Genomic DNA, 18747 nt, shown 5'->3' on the forward strand with positions numbered 1-18747 from the left:
TTGGTATCAGGCCGCGGGGAAAGCTCCTACCACACTGTACATAGCTATAGGTAGCTTAGTGACATATTGGAAATACACCTTCCCCCACATCCGATTTCAATTCATTGTTTCGCATCCCAATATGTCTTCAAATCCTGTTGAAATTAAAGTTAGTAAGCGACCATCGCGAGAGTATAATAGCAATGTCTTACCTTCAGAGTCGTGGGAAATCCGCTGATAACGACCGGGGTCGCACGATCACGAAACTTCACATTGATATGAATAGGATCGGAGTCTCTTGACTCTTGTTCGTGGAAAGTAACCTCTATTTTGAAGTTTTTTCCGTTCTGAAGAGTAGGCAACTTATGTTCGGTATTTTTCACTTGAAAATGTGTAGTGTTACTGATAAGTTGCTGGTACGCTTCTTTGTGGGGCTGAAGGCGGCAACATATCCAACCTTTGACGATGGAGACGTCGTCCTGTTTCGTCACTGATTCGAGTTCGAAAAAATACAGTGAGGCCTTGAGACTATGGGCCAATTCTTCAAGTTCGTTAGTTTGAGCCTCACCGATAATATGCGACCTCTTCCTTGTCCCGAATTGGGAATAGAAAGGAGCTTCCTTTGCTAATCTCTCCATTCTGGGAATTTCCTTGATGTCATCCAACTCTGGCTCAATAGATCTCTCGAGGTCAACGTTTAGCCGGTAGCATCGATCTTGTATTGATTGATTGCTCTTGATGAAACTTCTCCAAGCCTCCTCACTATCCATAGTTGCAGCTAGCCTCTCTAAAACTTTAAATACCTGTTCTGGGAAAAACCGAAGCCAACCAAGATGGCGTTGTGACCTTTTTCCGTATCCGGAACCAATGGATAGGACGGCATCGAAACGGGCGTCACGGCCCCAGACGGACTTTGCTTCGGTTACTCCAAGCTGTACTGGATTATTCTCTGTTAATCCCCCATCCCAGCAATAGCAGCCATCGTGCAAAGCCGGTTCAAAGTACGTTGGAACAGCGAAAGCGCAGCGTGCGCTAATAATATGTTAGATTAATGGACATTGCAGACGAAAGCGAAAGGGCGGCGTAACATACGCATACCAAGTATTAATATCTGAATTGAGATATCGTCGTTCGTCTCCCCAATGGTAGTTAGCGAGTAAACGACTGTCAGAGTTCACAGTAGTGGTCACTGCGACTCGTGGTGTGTTACCGTAGTGCCCGAACAAACGTTGAGTACCAAATGTGTCCTTCATGGCCGCCTCCAGTGGTTCTGTCTTGTAGATTGAGCTGGTTATTAACCTTGCAATTGGCCCGAACAAGGATTTAGTTAAGAATTTACTTTCCAGGGCCATCTGGAAGAAGCGTTTAAATTGCAAAGTGCATTCTTGAACGCCGAAGTTATGCGCACCGAGGCCCAGCACGATACCTCCACCTAAAATTTCTTAGCAGTCAAGAATATCTAGACGATCAAGGGTGGATTCTACTAACCGGCGCTTGTCCCTATCATAAAATCAAACAATTCTCCGAGCGGTATATCGAGTCCAATAAACTCTTCAAGACGTTGAAGGATACGTAGTTGGATAATTCCCCTTACACCGCCGCCATCTAGGGAAAGCAAGCGTATGCCACTGAGTTCTGGACGATACTGGAACACACATGGCCATAAATTTTCCCCGCCCGTGGAGGCACAAAGCACACAATGTCTGTGAATAGACATGCCGGGATATTTTTCTAAAAGAGAAGACTCATCGAACTCACGAACACAATCCAAGCATAGAACATGTCCACAAGGCAACGTATACTCTGGGTGGCCGAACAGACAGGCGTAGCAAACACTAGCTCGAATACTGAGTTTAGTGCTAGATACGCCTTTATATTTCTCGTTGTACGAATCGATCCACTGAGAAGTGAAGGACTCCATCCAGAACGATTGGTCCGGTATGGACTCAAGGTAATACCTATGCTTCGTAGTAGCGTACTGTCGTTTGCCCTCAGTATCCAAATTCGTCTTGTCATCAATTTCTTTGAGAATCGCATGGATACTATCGTCGACGCACTCAAGGAATGCTTGATTACTGAAGAATCCGTCGACAAAACTACCCTCTTTAATAAATATCCCGCCTGCTGCTTGATGGCCTTTGGCATGCCCGGACTTGGTATTGATGCATTTTTCGCCAGTTTCCTCATTAGAATATGCACATAGCTGGCTATTTACCAGAAATTGGTCTAATGCTCGACCGCATATCTCTTTCATTTCCTGATCGAAAACAACCGAGGGACGAAGTAAATCTAGCCACGAAGTCGGGTTAGCAGAGTTATTTCCTTTGCATACTTAGGTAAGACTCATGTGGGCTTACCAGACCCCCCTGACTTAAGGGAGTTCCTAACAATGCATGAACCCATTACTTTTGCAATGGCATCAAAGTTCTTTCTTACACTATTATGCATGCAGCGACCCAAAAACTCAGCGAAGCGGCCCTCTGTGGAATCTGGGAGCGATACCTGTTGTCGGCATTGATTCAGGTCAAACGGTTCCTCGACACCTGATGCAAGATGCTTGAAAGCATAGTCGAAGACCATGCTCATTTGCTTCGCATCAAACAAGGTCCACGTGTCGATACGCTGATGGCGTACACGTTCAGTGTCTTCTCGGATTCTCTGGGAAAGTCGGTCAAACCGTGATATAACTATTTCAGAAGTCCCTAGGTCCCCAAAACGTTTCAATGGAATATAGTGTACATGTACGCTAGAGAAATTTCGTAGCAATAGGCTTCTCATGTTTTTGTCTCCGTGCTATAGCCATTTTGTTAGGCCAACTGCAAGTAAAGGAGGAAGAAACTGGGATCATCACTTGCCTTCTTTGCCATCTCGCTAAAGTCGATATTCTCATCGATCTCTGCGTCAATGGTCGAGAAGAAATCTCTTGTGACAGCGTCATAATCATTAGATATCCAGGACTCGTTTTCGATGGCCGGGCCGTTAAGAACGATAATTAGCGCTGGCAATGCACATTGGTTGACCGCGTTATGCGAGCCAACTTGGCTCCATTCAACCAATCTAAGTGCGGAGTGAGCCCACGCCTTCTGATTCCTAGTAACCATGCATATGACATCACTGAATAAGTAAAGAAATCGAGGATATATTTCCATTACCGCAGTTTTCCGGTCGACTGGCCTCCCATTTTTACTTTCTAGCAGGTATCTTCTGCCATGCTGTGGCCAAGACTTCTGGTACTGTGCTGCAGTGGGTTCACCACCGAGCATGCCTTCACAGTCTGCCAAGAACTGTGGATATACAGTACCAAAAGTTTCAGGGTCAGGATAGAGGTTGACCTCTCCAGTCGTGGGCAGACAAGCAGATAAGCCCGATCCAGCCCCCGGTACAGGCGCACTGAATAAGTTATCTAACCCTGACATATTCTCATTCTTTGTCAAATAGCGGACTATATTATAAGCGTCATTTATATCTAGTAGCTTGGAGAAGGGGACCACATACCTATGGTAGACTTTCCTGCACCCGTCTCGCCAATAAATGATGTAATACTTGGGAACTGTCGACGAAAGCTAGTCGAATGGTAATATGCTGATTCGTTGGTAAGATGTAAAAACCGTGATGTTTCTATGAGCCTTGTCACACGGTCGCCATTGCTCTTATCAATATGAAGTCCGAACCACTTCGTCGCTTCATCTCGTTCAAATCGCTTCGCTAGCGTGGTGACTGACAGGTTTGGGGTAAAACCTGACATCCAGGCCCAAGTCTTGTCACTTCTACTTATACCAGCACGCCTATGGTTTGGATGACGGGCGCGGTGCTTCGTCTCAAAACACGACTCACAGAATCTCGAATCACACGAACATTTGACGTTTCCCGGCAACACCTCACATTTCTCGCATGTGATCACCTCTCCTATCGTCATGGTAGGCTATATATGGTGATATGAGTAAGCCTACTTAAATGAGAAAAGAAATGAAGGTAAATAAGTAAAGAAGACAATGGTTGTGGTTGAAGACGGGTATATTAAGGCGGGGAAGGCTTCGACAACTCTAATCATCTGCTGAACGAACCCAACTACCTACCTAGGTATTTATACTTGGTAATCCAGCTCTCCAACGGCGGCTACATACCAAACATGCGAGTTACCGTACGATAAGGCAGCCGTTGGTTGGGTGTGGACGATTCGCGGGCCTGCGTTCGTGTAGGCTAATAAAGTCCCCTACAGTGACACCCATGGAAATCGCCAGTCAATCCTTAGCAGAGCAGTTCCGACAGTGTCGCAAAAAGCAGAATGCACAAGAATCCCCTATCGGAACGCGGGGAACCAGTGCGCGATCTTGCTGTGGCCATATGCGGCCTACCGAGTCAAAATATACTATCATATCTCCGAAATGCTTAGAGGCAGCCTGCTTAAGCGCTTGTGTACCCGGGCCACAAAATGCAGCCAACGCGTTCGATTTACTGGGAGCCTTGTTAACTGAGACAGCCAGCTGCCGCACTTCCCTTGCCAATGCAGCTGTCCAAAGCCAACCATACCTTCTTCCGCAGAGACCATTTCTGATATATGACACAATTATATCAGCCAGAATTTCGAGTATATGGTAGAAGCCTGTGGTTGGAAAGCGTCTGATTGTTGTTTCACTTTAGGCATCAATCCAAACGCTGATTTGGTTGATATGAAGTCGACGTTTGCTTTGAGAATGGAACACGTTAATGCAACTGACAATTCAGTCATCCGACGTTTGGAAAAAGGTGTCTACATAAGTATCTTGATTGATGGATCATATCTTGAATAGAGGAGTTGCTCCAGGCACTGTTATTGGGTAATGTGATGTTGTATTTCTTAGGAATTAAAGTTACAGTCGGGGACTGTAAAATCCACTTAAATAACCCTTAGTAATCAGCACCTTCTCAGATTGAGATTCCCGAGCGGTTAACGTACTGTCCTGCAAATGATGACGTAAGAGGTTCAGTTTTTCTTGATATACGCATGTATCTTTATCCTTGCATATACCCCGAAGTATATGCCAATATAAAAGTATCTCAATATCCTGTATTTGGTCCTTCCTTGGGTTAGGGTTGGAGGTCTACTCGAAGGAGGATATCTGGAGAATGGGGGCTTTCTGCCAGCTTAATCAGACTTGAGGAACGCAAGTGGTAACCAAGGGGTCAAAATAAAATTGCCGATATAAAAGAATGCAACATCAATGCAACCTAGTCCAATGCAAAATGAGGCCATTTGAATCTCTTAAGACGCTGACAAGAAGGTGCCTCTCTCGACAACGTGTACTAATGCTGCAAGATTCATTTCTATCTACTAATAAGCTGTATGCATGTTTCTATATGTTAATAATCGGAACTGTAAATCGTAACATCACGCTTTGAAAAGCGGTGGAATCACCAATCATCGTTTAGCTAGGGGTCGGTATAAACAAATTTGCTACTCTGAGAACTACATAGTTAACGGTTCAACCAACCAGAGTTGCTAGTCTCGCGGGATTGCCGTGTAGTATAGCTTCCTCATATTCAGATGGCAGTTTCATGCGATCCTCTAGGCTGAATTAAGCATTGCCGACTTTCTGATCGGTGGGTTAAGCTCCTGGTATGTATGATTGATTATGAAGATATTTGTGGATAGATCCAGAAAATAGACTATGCTTGCCCATTTCTATGGGGATCTTTTATGCTGGTTTAGTTTCGGTTTCGCAATACACTCTTTGAAATACTACAACCCCCGGTTATGGCCCCGCCCGTGGTTACCAATACTCTATACTCAAGAACGCTTCAATTCTTGAGAGAATCAGTGGTTATAGGCTAGTATAGAACCTTGTCACACTAAAAGGGAAATCCCGTCAAGCTATGGGTAGGTAGCGGAACATATCCATGACCTGTACAAGGGGCAACGCGTACGGAATCCACAGAGCTTTCATAGTTACATGGCGTGGCTAGTTACCTACCCAGGTGCGTTCAAACCCATGATATCAGCTAAGAGGTCCTACCCCTTTGAATTCTTTCGCTGGATACTTGTCCTCGTGCCGAAGACTACTTAAGATCCAGTCATCTTCCCTCGAAAACTCATAAATTCAACACCGAGCCCTGCAAGGATCACCACTCAAACGAAAACACCACAGCTATGACATCTACCAAACCGCTCATCGTGATCATCAGCGGCGGCTGGCACGTCCCCGCGAGCTACGACAAGCTCTCAAACGCGCTGCGAGCAGAAGGTTTCGAGGTGCAAGTCCCACGCCTCCCCTCAACCGGCCAAGAACGTCCACCCACCGCCGACTTAGCGGTCGATACATCGTTCATCCGGGGTTATTTCCAAGAGCTGGTAGACGCGGGGCGCACCGTGGTAGCTCTCATGCATTCCTACGGCGGACATCTCGGGACCAACGCGCTGTACGGGCTAGGTGTCGCCGCGCGTTCGGCCAAGGGTCTGCAAGGCGGCGTCTCGCATCTTATTTACATGGCCGCGCATGCAGTTGTCGAGGGGGAGGCAATGATGGATACTATAGAGCGCTTCGGACACGCGCACCTAGCGCCTCTAGCCATGGATTGGGACGACGATGGGTCATGCGTGCATCGCGATCCCAAGACGTATCTCGTGGGACCGGGCGATTACAGCGACGCGGAGGTTGAGGAGTACCTTGGTACTTTGGTGCGTTTCAACGGGAAGAACATATACGACAAGTCCGAGCACTGCGCGTGGCGCGAGGGGATACCCATTATCTATATCCACACCACCAATGACATGACGGTGGCTTATGACTACCAGAAGTACTTTGTGGAGGAGATGAAGAAGGCGGGTCAGACGGTGCAGACGTTTGTGCTAGAGACGGGGCATTGCCCAAACTTTACGGCCACGCAAGGGGTTGTGAACGCAGTTAAGCAAGTCCTCTCTTGATGAGGGTGGCGGAAACTCCTACACTTCTTCAAGAGAAGCTTCATAGACGATTCATGAGATAGATGATCATGAAAGCATTCCATTCCGAAGTCCCTATTTAATAATTGTTATATTAGTAAGGATCAACATCAATAGTGACATGGTTCTAGGATAAAGTGGTGGATCCGGAGATTCACGATTCGCCCAGCCCCCAAGTTTTGCTTTTGGACATCGGATAGGGGGCCATCCTTCGGCAACGTCATTCCGAAAATTCGGGAGCTGCACCGCCGCACTCGCAGTACCCTAAGTACCTGGGCATATGTACCTAAAATTATTAGTCATGGCATAGATCGTATACTTGGATACGTACATCGTTTCAATATTTACTACCTATACGGCCTAGGCACCTAGGTATTCACCAGCCAAGACGATTGGGCATCATGTTCCGACCCTCACGACTACAACGATGCCCCACCCACGAATACTCTCCCATATACCGAATTCATTCTCTCGTCGAAATGCGACTTCTTGGACTGTAACCGTCATTTCGGCTTCATCCGGCTTGTTTTTCGCAACATGAGTTATGGAAGGTCCTGATGTAGGCGGCTCCGGCGATTCTTTATCACTCGTACGCTTTCCTAAATTCCATCCTCTCTTCTTTTTCTGCGGTATTCGATGCTCAACTACAGCCTCGACTATTGAGTTGAGTTCGGCAGGTGGTTTCTTTTCTCTCTTTGGTTGTAGGTAGCTAGCCAAGCGGTGAGCCATTTCTTCATCCTGCCACCAGAGCGCCTTCTGCTTTTCGGTAGTCTCGTCTGTCGAGAAACTCGACTCGCCGAACCGTCCCCAGTCAGTAAACTCCTGGCCGGGTGCCCAATCTGGGTCTTCGCTGTTAAACCGAGGTTTCGAGATACCAGAGCTAGATTTCGAGTCTTTCCCGGGCGTGTATATAGAAACTCTTGAAATGCGACAGAGTTCTCCGCGACGCTTCATGTCTTCCAGGCCACTAAGCATAGCGTTTTTCGGAACAGCTGTATCTGGGACTAGAGTGAGCGAAGCTAACGGAACGCGCCCATGTCGATTTGCTAAGTCTGCTAAGAATTCTTCGACGATGGGGACGATGTGATCTAGCAAGGAGGCATCGCTAATCGTTTGCTCTGCTCTCCGTGCTTCCTGGGTTTCACGGATGCGACCCGGGAGAGTGGCCACATGTCTTTGTAGATGAGAGGTCAATGTGTTCAATTGGAACTCATCCAGAGCACCAACATTAGTTGGGACGGCGGTATAAGGAGGAGGTTCCTCCAGGGATTTTTTGAAGTCCATTTTTGTGATAAGTTCCCCGTCACTTCGGTAGATGGTAATGGTCCTTCTTATTGGATCCTATCGCGTTGAAAATAGAGAATTACAATGGTTACCCCTTGAGAAGTTCGGGCCAAGATGGTCTCTTGTTTCGTCTTGGAGGAAGTAAATGGGGATTAGGTTAGCCAAGATGTAGGTTGCCCGTGCTCTGAGTATTAGATAGTTTAACGCTATATGAAGCCGGTTACTCCCAAAGCGTAAGTGGAATGAATGAAATTCAACTTTAAAGTGACCCGGAAACTGAGTAGTAGCCAACCCCGAATGAAACCGACAATTAGTTAGATATGTGCAACAACAAAGGGGTAGGAAGATCCTGTAGTCAGATATTGCCTGAGGTGAATCAGGAGAGCCAACCTCAGAGCCCAATTCAACCTCGCTAAATTTGAAGATTAATCTGACATCACGAATAAACCCGTGACCATATTTTCCGCCTCAAAAGAACACAAGACGCTTTTAATCAGCCGCAAACACCGACGTCCGTATCTAGCTTCAAGTAGAATCAAGAATCAGCCTCGAGACCAAGTAATGAGTGGAGAATACGATCTAAGCCATAACGCAACGCTACAATATCGAAATTAGTCTTAAATGGCCGAGGGTCCTATTAGAGTATAGTTCTTTCTATAGTCAATCAGGTTATATTTCTCATCCCTTTGGGCGTGTCGCCCATAATTGGCGACTTGGAATTGCAGCTTCATGCGACAACACATTCTTGGCGAGAAGCTCCCTGCAAGAATCCTAATATGCTAAACGAATATGCGGGGAATCGAAGAGGCCCAGAATAATAGCGCATTTCAAGTTGAGAATCGGCGATCACCAAGATGTAGGAGTGTAGGATCAAGGTTAAACAGCCATTCGCTAAACAGCCCAGCCACAGGCCTTCGGATTTATACGGATCGAATGTTTTTGCTTAAATCTTCCACGAAGGACTCTGAAGCTTCATACGCCGCACCACGGTGAAGACAGAGTAAGAAGGGAGGCGAGTTTAACCAAGGGTCGAAACTAGCTAAATACCGCATAGGCTCATTGTCACACAGACTACACCAGATACTATACGCTACTATCGAACTAGCTTAGCTTGGGGGGCTTAGAGCACCCCCTACAGCCCTAGGAAATTTTAGGAATCCTTCTGGAACTATTCCGTCTTACCGAGTATGCGCTGTAGCTCCTAATTAGGTGATGCTTTTGACCCCGTGATAAAACACCAAGACCTTTTTGACGCCCGACTACAGCCTACCAAATACTTTTAATCTCGCATTGTTCACTTTGGTATTATATTCGCGAGTACGCCTCACAAGGCATCTCCGCAACCCCACACTCGGTCAGGGGTTAATCGTTCGTTTGGCATCAGATCGTCTAATCATCCCGGAATCCCGCGATAGAGGTCCGTTGAAGTTACCTGCCTAGGTGGGTACCTGGTAACATTGACTCAGCAATACCATCATATTCACTCCCTAGTTCAAAGGTAAACTCACTCGTCTTGAGAACATCGTAAAATTACTCTCCAATAAATAGACACTTTCCGATGCCCAAGAAATCTTTAGGTAATGCCCAATATACCTAATTTGTACAAGGTTACAGCCACTTCCTCTTGAAAATAGTCACCTGTCTAGGCATCTAGTCCTTTCTATCGAAGTGAATACCGAACTAGGAAGATATATCTAATATTCAAGGTTGATTTAGCTATTTACTAGCTCGTAAAGCTATGGCTCACCTGTAAAGCTAAAGTTCAGCCTCTCTCGGTGAGTACTCAGACCTCATATACCTGTCTGGAGAGGTATATATATTTAAGCCGAAGTTTCTTCTTTCTGTTCCCTTTTCTACCATTGGCCTATCCTGTAGGTATCACGCAATACTACTACATCCATATTATCTTTCTTGTCCACCGTCCACTTCTTTTGAGCCTCAAAAGACATACTCTAATCCATAACATACAACCGGATAAATCCGAGTCGATAAAAAAACCGCCATCATGTCGTACAAGATTGCCGCCCCGGACGAGTACCTCGCCGTCACGGGTATGGGCGTTAAGAGTGTACTCATCACTAAAGCAGCTTGGGTATGGCCACTCCAGAGATGCACAAGATTCTCGGTTCAGCCTCATGATTATGCCATGAACCTCCAAGGTAGGCAGTTTTAAATACCGAAAATCCCACTGGCCCATCTGCTAACTTGCGTCTATAGCGATGACGAAGGAGAAACTTCAATTTCTTCTTCCTGTCGTATTTACTATCGGACCGTATGTGTTCTTTCCTAGATGTTAGTTATGGCATAGAAAATACTAAATCAATAATAGGGATGTCAATAACCGAGGAGCCAACTCCAAGGCCCATAGGGCCAATGCGAGTCCACGGTCAGGGCAGGCTGCAGACAATCGTGCACTAGATGAAGACCGCGGCGACTCTCTGATGAAGTATGCCATGCTATTGGCCGAGTCGACCGCCCAAAAGCAGGGCTCTCAATATCTCGAGAATATCGTTAAAGGTATTATCGAGGGTGAGACCAGGGTATTAGTATCGTCCATGACCATGGAGGAGATTTTTACGGAACGTGAGGAATTCAAACGCCGTATCTTCCGTAATATCCAGGGCGAGCTCGACCAATTCGGCCTTAAGATCTACAACGCAAACGTTAAGGAATTGAAGGACGCGGAAAACTCCACCTATTTCCAATCACTCTCACAGAAAGCCCATGAAGGTGCTACCAATCAAGCCCGCATTGACGTCGCGGACGCGCAACTCCGCGGTAATGTCGGTGAGGCCGAGAGACGCGGCCAACAGGAGCGATCAATCGCGAAGATGTAAGTTTACTAAATGACGATGCTGCCTACTGATGCCTAGTGTATGAGAATTAACCCGGTTCTTACATAGCAACGCAGAAACGGCCGTTCAGAAAACGGACCGTGATGTTGAGCGTGCAGCTGCCGAGGCCAACCTTGCAACGCAAAAGACGATACTCAACCGAGATGTCGAAATCGCACGAATTCAAGCAACACGTGCTACTGAATCGCGAGACGAAGATTTGAAGAAAGAAGTCCAAGTCAAGCGTGCAGCAGCCGAACTCGAACGTCTGCGTGCCGTCGACGTCGTTAAGGCTTCGATTGCCCGTGAAAGCAAGCAACACGCTGCTGATGCCAAAGCGTACGAAATCGAAGCCGATGCACGGGCCAACTTCGAAAAGTCCACGAAGACAACAGATGCAAAAGCCTATCAGACCCGAATCGAAGCGGAGACGCAAGCGGCGGCTGATTATAACAGAACCACGAAGCATACCGACGCTGCGGCGTACAAAACGAAGATGGACGCTGACGCGCTGAACCACGCGGCGATTAAGAACGCCGATGCGGATTTGCAGAAGAGATTGAAGGAAGCAGAGGGATTGACGGCAATGGCTGGGGCTTACGCTAAGATGAGCGAGGCGTTCGGTGGCCCATCCGGTCTCTTACAATACAGTAAGTACCTCCTATTCTCACGGTGTCGGATAAGGGACAACAGCTAATTCTGACTTTTTGTAGTGATGATCGAGAAGGGCACATACGTCGAGCTCGCCAAGGCCAATGCTGCTGCAGTACACGGCATGCAACCCAAGATCAGCGTATGGAATACCGGTTCCGATGCTGGTTCGGCTGGTGGTCAGGGATCCGGTCAAGATTCTGCAGCGACTTTGCGAAATGTAAGTCCGCGCCTTCAAGCCACATATTGAGTAGCCATGATTCCCATTCGTCTCGGTATCTTTCGGACGTACTCTTAAAACGTGGCTTGCATCAATTTTATGCGGAAGCGTGCTAATATGAGAAATTAATCAGGTATATCAACTCCTCCCTCCACTTATGTCGACCATTCACGACCAAACAGGCATTACACTACCCGAATGGCAGTTTGGAAAATTGCCCCAAAACGAGGTAGCGAGGCGAGACCATGGCAAGGTGAATGGGGAGAAATAAAGAGAAATAAGGTAGGAAATCTCCCACGGAACAGCCCATCGTTTTCGCATTTTCTTTTCAGTTTGATTCCCTTTGCTTTTTGCAGATAGACCAGACATGTATTCTCTATGTATTCCTATGTAGCATTGCGTAGAGGTGTTAGCATGTGTGTTTGTTGATACCTCTTCGTATTTTAGATATTGAAATTGAATATACGTAGTTAATTAAATTGACTTTATAGACAATGGAATGACAAACGAATTAAAGAGTCTTCATACTTTTAGATCTGATATATGATTGATTTCCTTATCGGGAAATATAAAGCTACCTAGGTACACTAGGGTCCTAACTTCCCCACATAGTGTCCCACAGTGGGGTTATACTCCGAATCTGCAGCCCAAGTCCAACTTTATATTGCCTCCAATTTTTTTGCTATCCAAAATTTCTATTCGTGAAGCTGGCAACATCTCAAGACTCACAAGTTCTTCCAAGGACAATAGAGCCGAGATGCATGCCTTAGTACAGCCTAATGGATGGGTTGCTCTCAAGCTTCCTTCTGGAAACTTAAGAGTACTTCAAGTCACTCCAAATACGTACGCCGTGATTTCAATGCCTCCAGCTATTTCTAACCAGTTAGCCATACTAACAATGATGTATTTACAGAACTATATCGTTAGGGAAATACGGCTCATTCCCGAGCAATCTAATAATTGATCGACCATTTCACTTCACCTACGAATTGCAAGATAAACGGCCAGGAGAGGACTTCAATCGATTGCGCATCGTGCCCGCTTCCGAGCTTTACAGCGATATCCTCTCGTCCGATACATCTACCAGCCCACCTGAAGGGGAAACCCCCATAACAAATGACGGCGAAGATATCGAAAATGCGATCCCAGCTGGCATAGAGTACTCACTAGTCGACCCCGAATCCGGCGCCGTTGTTGCTCGGACCGATCGCGCAGAGCTCGATGCCTCTGCGCGCCAGACGCTAAGCATAGATGAAATCGAGGCTTTGAAAAAAGATGGAACAGACGCGGGCAGGGACCTCATCGCGAAACTAATGCTGTCCCACACTGCGATCGATCAGAAGACACAGTACTCCTTGGCCAAATACAAATTACTCAAGACGAAGAAATACATACGAAGGTTTAGCGTGTTACCTATGGATGTGCCCACGCTCGCCCACTATCAATTAGAAGTGAAGGATTCGAGCAAGATCCTAGATATGAGGGATGAGATGATAGCACTCCTGGGATGCTGGGCTAATATACATTTTGGGGGAGAGGATCAATGTGAAAATGAAGACGCGCAAGGAATTGACGATGAACATAAAGAGCCCGAATATTCACCTGGAAGATGGCTTGCGGTAGATGATACGGGCGGGCTTTTAGTGACAGCTATGGCGGAGCGGATGGGTATACTTTACCCTCCTGAGAAAGAAGCTAAAGATATAAAGGAGGCCATGCCAAGCACCAGTGACACTCTGCCGAATGCAGACGGCGGAAATGGCAGTTCTAATATGGAGGTAGTGGTTCAAAGTCAAAATGCCGCCGAATCTGAACCGCCGAGTAAGGCTACGAGAAGGAATTCGCATGGGGATTCGAAGGCGCGGTGGGACGACTTACATGTACCATTCGTACGCTCCAATACTCTTACCGTCATTCACGCTAACCAACAACCGAACCTTACCTTCCTACGCGATTACGGCTTCGACATAACGAACCCTAACCCAACATCCGATCACCCCCTGGCCGCCCACCTAATGACCATATCATGGTTGCAACTCGTCGAACCCGAGCTAGATCCTACATATACCTCGAATATGCCTAACGTCTCGCTTGAGGAGCTTCGCACGTGGAAAGCCAACCGTCGGGGTACATATCACCGCAAGCGTCGCCGTTGGGCTAGGGTTAGACATATCATCAATACCACACGGAAAGGCGAATTTTCCGGATTAGTTGTTGCGAGTACAATGGATCCAATATCCATTATGCGTTACGCAGTGCCGCTCCTCGCTGGTGGTGCACCGATTGCTATCTACTCGCAATCGATTGAGCCGTTGACCGCCCTAGTTGACTGTTACAGCATAGCACGCCGTGCAGCCTGGGTATCAAATCCTCCGGAAGAGGCAGTTGGTAAAACGCCGGAAGAATTGGAGCAGTGGCCTGGGAACGAAGATTTCCCACTTAACCCATCCCTTGTATTAGGAGCTTCCCTACAGACGAGTCGTGTGAAGAAGTGGCAGGTACTACCCGGACGAACACATCCTCTAATGACAGGTAGGGGTGGAGCTGAAGGATACGTATTCACAGCTTGGAGAGTTAAGCCTGCGGAGGGCAAGGTAGAGGCTAGAGGCAAAGCTCGTACGAGAAAGAGGAAACTCGAGGAGCCAACCAAAGAATAAAGGTGTTGTTTAGATGGTGATAAAAAATATGGCTTGCATTCATCGGCGTTAAAAAACCCCGGTTATATATGGAAAACGAGGTGTGGCTAGTCTTCCGCGTCGTATAGACTTGGGATAGATATCCCTTGCTATGGGCATTTATTCTCATGAACCATTTGGACTCCGTACAAGTTCAACACTTTTTGTTTTGATCCCGTGCTCTTATGTGTTTTTGAAGTGAGGATATCTCGTCTTCTTACAATTGCTTGCCCATGAACTTTCTCTTTGTGAAGCTTAACCACCACTTGCTCGGCTTTCCATCTCCTTCCTCGTCGTATACTCGCGCTAGCAACCGCGCGGCGAGCTCTTGTCGTACTTGGGATAGGTATTGTCGTAGTTGTTCGGCGTCTTGTCGGTCTCGTGGGGGTTCGTAAATCTGTAAATTGGGTCAGCCTCACATGCCTTACCTCTTAACAAGTAAGTACGAAGCCTAAACGTACCTGGTTCAAGGGAAACGCAGGGTCTCCCGGGATCGCAAAGTTAAGATCCAAAGCAGTATTCAACACATCCTTCGTAGCATCCCGAAGTGAGTGGTGCGGGCGGATCTTGCCGAGACACTCGCTCACGAATAGGATGCCGTAGATAAGTAGACGGTCGGCGGGCCCCTGGATCTCGAAGTTACGGAAGAAAGTGTTGGCACGGAAAAGCGAGAGCACTTCGTCGAGTATATCGTAGGACTCTGCGTCTGGGTCCGGACTCTCGTTGGCGGGTAAAGGGGGGTTGGGAGGTGGGAGGACGTATGCTGGACCACGGGTCTTGGTGCGTAGAGGAAGGAGAGGAAAGTTCCCAATCAGACGAGGTATGTTGGGATCATTGTTGAACATGGAATTGTAGGCCTATGTTAGGGTGGCGGTGTTGTTAGCTAGATGCATTGGCTGGGTATTAATGGTTTTGAGGGCAATGGGAGATGACTCACTGGCATCTTGTCGAAGGTACACCGAGGAGAGTCGGTGATGGCTCGACAATTCTGCAGCTGTTATGAGGAGTTTGATGTTTGAGAGGTAAGTCTTGCTTCTCCCCTATAGTGGTACCTAGGTAGAGGGGCTCACGAGGCTTAGTCGGGTTGCAGCTGAGGCTGACGTCTCCAAATTGTTAGTGAGGAACGTCACTATGCTCGGGTAAATGTCGGTGAGATATTTATGGATGTGTTGCTGTTAGTGTGGTAGATGCGATAGAAGCATAGGGGAAGTACCTCCGCACGGTGTGACTTCTGACGCTGTTATGCGCCCTTAACAACGCATGTACCTTCCCTACCGTGAATCCGCAGGCTTACACGCTAAAAATGGAGTGACGAAATGGCGCCAGCACGAATTAAGTTAGGTTAATGACTTGCATCCGTCAATGTTGGATCTTAGCCGTGGGTCTTAATCTGGATCTCATCTGCGGACTCTGATTGGATACAGCCCGGCTATGGCGTCGGTCTAATGAGCTGGAGCCTAGCCCTAACCGGATTCAGAAACCCACACGGTCACCTGAATTCGCGCCACGGCCGCATTCAAATTGGTAAGAACAACCCACCTTTGTTTGCGGCATAAGGCATAAGACCCCTCCCCGTCGCGTCTTCCGTCTGCCGGCTTTGTCAATTCTTCTCCATCCACTCTCGTCCTTCCCTTTGCCGCCCAGTCTCAGAACCGTCACATCTTCCACCTCACCATCCCTCAATACTATTAAAAACCGCTTCGCTAATTACGGCGACTTTCCTTACCGGTGTACTGGGACTTTATTATCGTTAAAGTACTTATGATCTAGTGGCGCACTGCTTGTACTCTGTCGCATACACACCATAACGGGTTTGTAAGTGCGCGCATCTGATCGCAACACTATACATTCAAGATAGGCAGCCTAGGACTTGCACCTAGTGGTTAGTAGGCCTTTTTAACTTTCTTTCCGTTGGTATTATCTATACAATATTCGCTAACATTTTATTTTACAGCTCACAATACATCATGTTCTCGAGAGAATTACGTGCGGCGGAGTATCAACCCGATAGATACTCGCCCGAGATCAAACCACCACGTCGCAAACTTCGGCATCGCAAGATCGTATCTCCACAAGTTGGGTCACTTTTCGACATCCTTCATGACTATGCGGCTACTTCCCTCTACGTCCCACCGCTCTGCTGGACTGAACTTCACATGCAAGCGCTCGGATGCCGATTTGTACAACAGCCCCCGCTGACCACACCATCACCTTGTGAATCATCCTCACCACCGAGATCCCCGCCAAATCAGATGCCATTTGAGGTCGTATCCCTTGCGGATGATCTTAGTACCCTAACAAATACAACCTTTGCCCTTGGCAAGCGAAGCCAAGCCATCGTGAACTTTATTCAGACGATGTTTCCCGGTCGATTCTGGGATCATTGGGGAGAGCTTGGCATGCGCTGTGGGAGACACTCTTGTGCCAATGGGGTGCGATGTCAAGTCCTGTGGTACACGCATCCAGATTCATTATCATCATTCTCCTCGATTGCTACTTGTGACCCAGATGCATCCAAAAGCATCGAAGTCAGCTCACCACAGCCGTCACCAGTAATGGCCTATCTTGATCTCACCCACATCAATTACGTCCGAAAGAACTGCTTCCGAGTACCGCCATTTCCGGATGGATCAATCAACATACCCATTCACCGTCTACAGCAAATCCGTTCCCGAAAGTTGATACCTGTGGACCCTAATGAAGACCAATACATATTTGCCACCATGATTGCGATGGCTCAGCAAAGCGTATATGACTCGGTACCCAAAGGAAGCGGCTTCAAGCCAAGAGATATTCCAGTCCGCATCATCACACTTTCTCAAAGCGGCCAATCATTCATCATTTATGCAAGTGTCATACCTGCAGCATTACTATCCATGTTTCACGAGCCCCACAAGGCACCACGAGGGGATGCGGGTGTCACCATCACATATCGCGAAATCAATTTCTGGCCGATTTTGGGTCTGAAGGAACGTCTAGGGCAAGCTCTAGGCAAGGACCTAGTCGGCGAGTTCGACGAAAAATCTATGGATGATTATGAGGGGAAGCTTTCTCCTAAGTCTCCAAAAGATGATGAACAATCTCAGGAAGAACTACTAGGAAGTGTCTCCCAGGCGTCTAGCAGTGCTGGGGAACGGACGCCTCCCACGATTCATCGAAAACTCTCTCCAAAGCGTAAGAGGGAGATCCTCTCAGAAGTTTTTAACGCAAGCTTCTCTGAGGATCGCGAAACTTCGGCCTATCCGAGCAAGTTGTTGAAGCGCAGGTGTGTAGCGGAAGGTAGGATTGGCGTCGTCCGATAAGGAAATGCCCGGGGCTTTTATTTGATGAAGTCGCGTGGATATATGAATGGGTTACTAAATTATATACAGGGTTTGAGGATGAGTCGGTAGCGCCGTCGCCGCAGAACGCATCGGAGAATTCAGAAAGCTCTGAAAGCTCCGACGAGAATATACAGGAAGATCAATAATCAACATAAGGGTAATTCGGTGGATTTAAGGGGTTATTAAATTAAACGATTAACAGATGGATGGACGGACTGGAGAGACTTTGACGAACATAACGCCACACTACTTCAATTCTTGATGGCTACCTATCTACCTTGACGTAACGAGGATCATGATGATACGAGACCGTTCGGGCGTACCAGGTTCGGCGTTGATATAGGGATGGTTATACCCCAGCATTTGCTTTTCTCTTCAACATTGTCATCCCGCCCCCTCTGGCTGGCGGGTTGCACACAGTATCACATGAAGACGGTGTTTTTTTACATGAAGGGGTCTTGCCTGGAAGACGAGGCATGATACGACTAGTCTCGCGACCGGAAATTCTACTTAGAACTTTGCAATAGGCAATGCAACGTGTAATTCACGAATACCTTGCGTCATTTCGTTATCAGATATTAATAGTTCGCTTACTCTACCGCGTTACCTTTCCTTCTAGTACTTTCGGCATGGGGTTATTTCATCTCTTCATGCGAGAGGTAGTTTCTACCACTAGAATCGGGTACCCAAGTCAGCGATGTGAGTCCATACAACATAATCACTCTTTTTCCTTATTATCTACTTATAACCAATCACATCTGACTCGAGGAGATGTTATAGGCTATGATTCTGATACTATAATAATAGGTAAGCTCAAATTCCCTAACATAAGATCATAACTCTAAGATAGATTCCACCTATC

The 18747-nt window shown here is 47.1% G+C and overlaps 7 protein-coding genes across 7 annotated transcripts; 4 read left to right on the forward strand and 3 right to left on the reverse strand.

The window, feature by feature from the left end:
- Window positions 1-101: 101 nt before the first annotated feature.
- On the reverse strand, window positions 102-3395 carry F4822DRAFT_437371 (uncharacterized protein; the record flags this gene model as incomplete). Its single annotated transcript, XM_051462407.1, has 7 exons — window positions 102-134; window positions 192-1011; window positions 1072-1411; window positions 1468-2268; window positions 2337-2765; window positions 2831-3263; window positions 3312-3395. The coding sequence occupies 7 exons, from the start codon at window positions 3393-3395 to the stop codon at window positions 102-104; spliced, it is 2940 nt and encodes a 979-aa protein (XP_051314424.1).
- A 2183-nt stretch (window positions 3396-5578) lies between these two features.
- Window positions 5579-7223, forward strand: F4822DRAFT_252610 (alpha/beta-hydrolase). Its single transcript, XM_051454460.1, has one exon. It carries the CDS (start codon window positions 6107-6109, stop codon window positions 6878-6880), a length of 774 nt encoding a protein of 257 aa, XP_051314425.1. The 5' UTR covers window positions 5579-6106; the 3' UTR covers window positions 6881-7223.
- Window positions 7067-8576, reverse strand: F4822DRAFT_252599 (uncharacterized protein). The gene is made up of 2 exons (XM_051454459.1): window positions 7230-8576; window positions 7067-7184 (listed from the first exon to the last, which is right to left on the reverse strand). Exon 1 carries the CDS (start codon window positions 8180-8182, stop codon window positions 7298-7300), a length of 885 nt encoding a protein of 294 aa, XP_051314426.1. The 5' UTR covers window positions 8183-8576; the 3' UTR covers window positions 7067-7184; window positions 7230-7297.
- A 1144-nt stretch (window positions 8577-9720) lies between these two features.
- On the forward strand, window positions 9721-12366 carry F4822DRAFT_403457 (uncharacterized protein). Its single transcript, XM_051458121.1, has 7 exons — window positions 9721-10052; window positions 10148-10341; window positions 10400-10454; window positions 10512-11015; window positions 11086-11666; window positions 11730-11887; window positions 12021-12366. The coding sequence occupies exons 2-7, from the start codon at window positions 10188-10190 to the stop codon at window positions 12156-12158; spliced, it is 1590 nt and encodes a 529-aa protein (XP_051314427.1). The 5' UTR covers window positions 9721-10052; window positions 10148-10187; the 3' UTR covers window positions 12159-12366.
- Window positions 12367-12402: 36 nt separating this feature from the next.
- Window positions 12403-14670, forward strand: F4822DRAFT_252638 (Gcd10p family-domain-containing protein). Its single transcript, XM_051454461.1, has 2 exons — window positions 12403-12730; window positions 12801-14670. Exons 1-2 carry the CDS (start codon window positions 12645-12647, stop codon window positions 14542-14544), a joined length of 1830 nt encoding a protein of 609 aa, XP_051314428.1. The 5' UTR covers window positions 12403-12644; the 3' UTR covers window positions 14545-14670.
- Window positions 14662-15733, reverse strand: F4822DRAFT_252653 (ARP2/3 complex 21 kDa subunit). Its single transcript, XM_051454462.1, has 3 exons — window positions 15500-15733; window positions 15024-15419; window positions 14662-14959 (listed from the first exon to the last, which is right to left on the reverse strand). The coding sequence occupies exons 1-3, from the start codon at window positions 15503-15505 to the stop codon at window positions 14780-14782; spliced, it is 582 nt and encodes a 193-aa protein (XP_051314429.1). The 5' UTR covers window positions 15506-15733; the 3' UTR covers window positions 14662-14779.
- Window positions 15734-16356: 623 nt separating this feature from the next.
- F4822DRAFT_252738 (uncharacterized protein) lies at window positions 16357-18140 on the forward strand. The gene is made up of 2 exons (XM_051454463.1): window positions 16357-16444; window positions 16517-18140. Exon 2 carries the CDS (start codon window positions 16530-16532, stop codon window positions 17862-17864), a length of 1335 nt encoding a protein of 444 aa, XP_051314430.1. The 5' UTR covers window positions 16357-16444; window positions 16517-16529; the 3' UTR covers window positions 17865-18140.
- The last annotated feature ends 607 nt before the right edge of the window (window positions 18141-18747 follow it).

The sequence above is a fragment of the Hypoxylon trugodes genome (genome assembly GCF_022578975.1).
Source record: "Hypoxylon trugodes strain CBS 135444 unplaced genomic scaffold F4822scaffold_5, whole genome shotgun sequence".
NCBI lineage: Eukaryota > Fungi > Ascomycota > Sordariomycetes > Xylariales > Hypoxylaceae > Hypoxylon > Hypoxylon trugodes.

What these genes read in the sequence shown, in the direction of transcription:
- F4822DRAFT_403457 (XM_051458121.1), top strand. Translation starts at nt 10,188, where the DNA reads ATGTCGTACAAGATTGCCGCCCCGGACGAGTACCTCGCCGTCACGGGT. An exon ending in GTCGTATTTACTATCGGACC is followed by an intron (nt 10,455 to 10,511) that starts GTATGTGTTCTT and finishes AATCAATAATAG; the next exon opens with GGATGTCAATAACCGAGGAG. An exon ending in CTGCAGCGACTTTGCGAAAT is followed by an intron (nt 11,888 to 12,020) that starts GTAAGTCCGCGC and finishes GAAATTAATCAG; the next exon opens with GTATATCAACTCCTCCCTCC.
- F4822DRAFT_252738 (XM_051454463.1), top strand. Translation starts at nt 16,530, where the DNA reads ATGTTCTCGAGAGAATTACGTGCGGCGGAGTATCAACCCGATAGATAC.
- F4822DRAFT_252653 (XM_051454462.1), bottom strand. An exon ending in CTGCGTTTCCCTTGAACCAG is followed by an intron (nt 14,960 to 15,023) that starts GTACGTTTAGGC and finishes CCCAATTTACAG; the next exon opens with ATTTACGAACCCCCACGAGA.
- F4822DRAFT_252599 (XM_051454459.1), bottom strand. Translation starts at nt 8,182, where the DNA reads ATGGACTTCAAAAAATCCCTGGAGGAACCTCCTCCTTATACCGCCGTC.
- F4822DRAFT_252610 (XM_051454460.1), top strand. Translation starts at nt 6,107, where the DNA reads ATGACATCTACCAAACCGCTCATCGTGATCATCAGCGGCGGCTGGCAC.
- F4822DRAFT_252638 (XM_051454461.1), top strand. Translation starts at nt 12,645, where the DNA reads ATGCATGCCTTAGTACAGCCTAATGGATGGGTTGCTCTCAAGCTTCCT. An exon ending in CTTCAAGTCACTCCAAATAC is followed by an intron (nt 12,731 to 12,800) that starts GTACGCCGTGAT and finishes ATGTATTTACAG; the next exon opens with AACTATATCGTTAGGGAAAT.